The following is a 3,302-nucleotide window of genomic DNA, read 5'->3' on the forward strand; positions in this document are numbered from 1 at the left end:
CATTCTTGTCTTCTTTTCTTTTCAGAATGCTGGTGCTCCGCTCTTAGACATACCGGTATGGTCATCCTCGACCTTGCGCAGGCTTGGGAACGGAAAGATCGGATACTGGCCCTTGGGCACCAGTTCGCTCGGCTCCCCAGCTCTGGTACCTCGACAGTCATGGCACCAGTTGGAACGTGCCACAGAACGAAGAACCTCAATCTATTCCTCGCAAACAATATGTACATCTTGCTACACCGTTTGCTTTCCCTGGCGGCTTTTGCCACGTTACGAGAGCGGATAGGACGTCTCCGGCAGGGACTCGAGGTGCTCCCTGTGATGCTCGTTCGCCTGCAACAATGGTATCAAGTCAGTCCAGCTGCTCTCAGGCACATCCCTTACACAGTCGCAACCCCCTATTCCCGGGTGGAGATGCCACCACGACCAGGGAAAGTAACCCGCCACAATCCAGAAACGACGCATACAGCGCGGAGAGCGGGAGGGGAGAACTCACAAAGGGCAGCCCGCAGTACCCGCACGTCGCAATCTCGGGCTTGTCCGTGTTGATGTAGATCTTGGGGTGGCCCGTGGGTCCGCCGCCGCCGTCGCATGCCACGACCCGGTCGTGCGTCCACCGCACCGGCTGCTTGTGGATGAGCTCGATGGCCGCGTACGGCCGAGGCTAGAACACAAAGCACTCGTCAGCCCACCCGTTGCGCATCCCACGCCACAAAAAGCAAAGAATAAAAAAGGCGCAGGGCCATGGTCGCCGTCCCGGTGCCGAGAAGGGCGACCGGACCGAAAGGGGGAAAACAAAACAAAAGCCCGCTCATACCTGCAGCTCGAAATCCGTCTGCTCGAACCTCGGCCCCGTCATGGCCTCCGCCCGCGGCCTTTGGCTGCGCGACCAGACCCCGGCACGGTTGGGCGCTTGGTTCACAACGGCCGCGGGCACGGCGCCCTCGGTCACGGCGGTCGCCGTCTGGGCATCCCCAGTGGCGGCAGCGGTGGGGGTTGGCTCGGGGGACGGAGGTTGTGCGGCCTCCAGCTGCCGGACGGTGGTGCTGAAGGGCGCCGTGGCGGTCGTTGCCCGCTTCAACATCTGCCGGGCCGTGGTGGCGGCGGTGGCTATCCGCAGGCGCGAGGCGTACATCGTGCCGCGGTGTGTTCCGAGTGTAGACGATCGGTCCGAGTTGGAGTGGTTGTGCTGCCGGAGGTTGAGGGGTTCGTTCGTGGTTCGATCGGGGCCGGGGACCCGGGGCTGGGAGCGGCCGTCAATTGACGTTTCCAACGGACTTGAGTGGATTGGCTGGCAGTCGGAGCTTGTCTTTTGGTGGGGCTGGGTGAATCTCGGAAAAAGGGACAGCACCAAGCCTGTGCTATAGAACCAGCCAGCAAGCAGGTAGGTACGTACCCAGGCGCAGAGATGGTCTGTGCGCCGATCCATTACGCCAGATCTCTTGGCGCAGTTCTCTGGCCGGCGCTGTTTGCAGCTTCATAAAAAAAAGTCGGCTCACATCTCTGCATATTTTGATTTGGGAGTTGGTGATCGACTGGGCGAGAGGATCCGAATCGCGGACCTTGAAACATAACCGCGAATCAAGAGCAGCATAAAAACCAAGAACAACAACAACAACAACAACAACAGCCAGATCTACATCTGAGTCGCTGACCTTGGTCGTATCAGAAAATCAGTATCTACGGCTCGCAGGATCTCCCACAGCGCTTCACATCCCCCGATTCTTCCACCCGTCGCCCACGCGATTCGCAACCAGCAGACAGACAACGAGATGGCGCCAACCCCCGTCGCCGGCATGGCGGCCATGCCCAAGCCATCCACGCCAAAATCCATCTCGAGCCGTCTGGCGTCCATGAAGTTCATGCAGCGAGGTGCCGCCGCCGCCGCCGCCGCCGCCGCCGCTGCTGCTGCTGCTGCTGGAGCCACCACGCCAAATGCCGCCTCGCCCGTCACGCCCACCGCCGACGAGACCGGCTCTGCCAAGCGACGGAAGACGTCGCACACACCGTCCGCCGGTACCCCGAGCGCCGCCGCGGCAGGGTCCCCCGCGGCCGCGCTCTTCGACCACGCGGCCATCAAAGCGGCAGCCGAGGAGGAGGAGCGGAGGAACCAGGCGGCGATCGAGCGGCGCGCGGCCGAGCTGGGCGACTCGCACTGGGTGTTGGAGGGCGCCGCGGCCCTGGCCGCGCCGCGCGGGGCCAGGCCGCCGCTGAGGGTGGTGCAGGTCGGCTTTGGAGAGATCGACCGGGCGGTTTCCGCCGCGACGGCTGCCGACGAGGGGGATCATGATGATGACCCGTTTGGGATGGGCTCCGCGCCAGCGCGGCCGCAGTTTTTGAGGTTTAATATCAAGAAAGCAAAGGCACGTCTGCTGCGAAGAAAAGCCGCTATGGTGTCGGGCGGGGACGGTCAATGCTGACGGGACAAGCAGGGAGAGAACAAGAACAGCGGCCACGACGACAGCGACAGCGAATCCGAGTCGGGGTCCGGCTCGGAGTCCGGCGAGGCCTCGGAAGACGATGATGACGACGAGCGGCCTGCGGCGAGGGACGAGCCCAGCCGCGGCAGCACGGATCGCAAGCGGTCCCGATCCATCTCAACGCGGCGGGACGAGGAGCGCAAGAAGGCGCAGCAGCTGGCGCAGAAGAGGCGGAAGAAAGAGGTCAAGCTGAACCAGCTGACGTCCATCTCCTCTGGGGCCGCTGCGCAGCTGGCCCACCGCGGGCCTCTGTCTTGCCATGGCTGCGGCAAGCCTGGTCACAAGGTTGCCGACTGCCCAAGCAAGAAGAAGAAGCGTTGAAGGGGCCGAGTCTCATTGCCGAGCCCAGTCGGCTCGGCCGCGCTTGTTTGGTCTTCTTTTTTTTTTTTCCCGTCGATTTGCCCTAATTGCCCAGCTGCCCTTCCTTGTTCTCTCTGCCGGCGACGTGGCGTCTGCAAGGAGCCCCGGGGGTCGTGTGTTTGCGCATGTGCCTGCACCAAGGGGCTCAACCGTCGCGGAAACGGCGCTTTTCCCCATTCCGGATTTCACGGAGTTGCGGCGTCGGGGCGAGCTCGCCGGAAACAGGCGTTGCTCAAACAAGCACCAAGACGGGGCTTGGCTCGGAGATGTCCACGAGCTTGCCTGCCATCTTGACAACCTGCTCCTTCTATTCTCCTTCACCTCGTTTGTGCCCCTGTTGTTTTCTCCCTAGGAATTGGTTCCGATATTGCTCTGTGGGTGGCGCAGAGTCGCAAAGTCATGCCGGAGTCCCCGAGGCTGCCAGCATGGTGGAAGGATCTCATGCTACAGGCGCGGGTGTGACGA

General features: G+C 62.5%; 2 protein-coding genes across 2 annotated transcripts; one reads left to right on the forward strand and one right to left on the reverse strand.

The window, feature by feature from the left end:
* Window positions 1–267: 267 nt before the first annotated feature.
* On the reverse strand, window positions 268–1,132 carry VTJ83DRAFT_832 (uncharacterized protein; the record flags this gene model as incomplete). The annotated part of the gene is made up of 3 exons (XM_071014519.1): window positions 268–330; window positions 494–661; window positions 815–1,132. The coding sequence occupies 3 exons, from the start codon at window positions 1,130–1,132 to the stop codon at window positions 268–270; spliced, it is 549 nt and encodes a 182-aa protein (XP_070870185.1).
* A 637-nt stretch (window positions 1,133–1,769) lies between these two features.
* On the forward strand, window positions 1,770–2,798 carry VTJ83DRAFT_833 (uncharacterized protein; the record flags this gene model as incomplete). Its single annotated transcript, XM_071014520.1, has 2 exons — window positions 1,770–2,360; window positions 2,430–2,798. 2 exons carry the CDS (start codon window positions 1,770–1,772, stop codon window positions 2,796–2,798), a joined length of 960 nt encoding a protein of 319 aa, XP_070870186.1.
* Between the last annotated feature and the right edge of the window lie 504 nt (window positions 2,799–3,302).

This window comes from Remersonia thermophila, chromosome 1, assembly GCF_042764415.1.
Source record: "Remersonia thermophila strain ATCC 22073 chromosome 1, whole genome shotgun sequence".
NCBI lineage: Eukaryota > Fungi > Ascomycota > Sordariomycetes > Sordariales > Chaetomiaceae > Remersonia > Remersonia thermophila.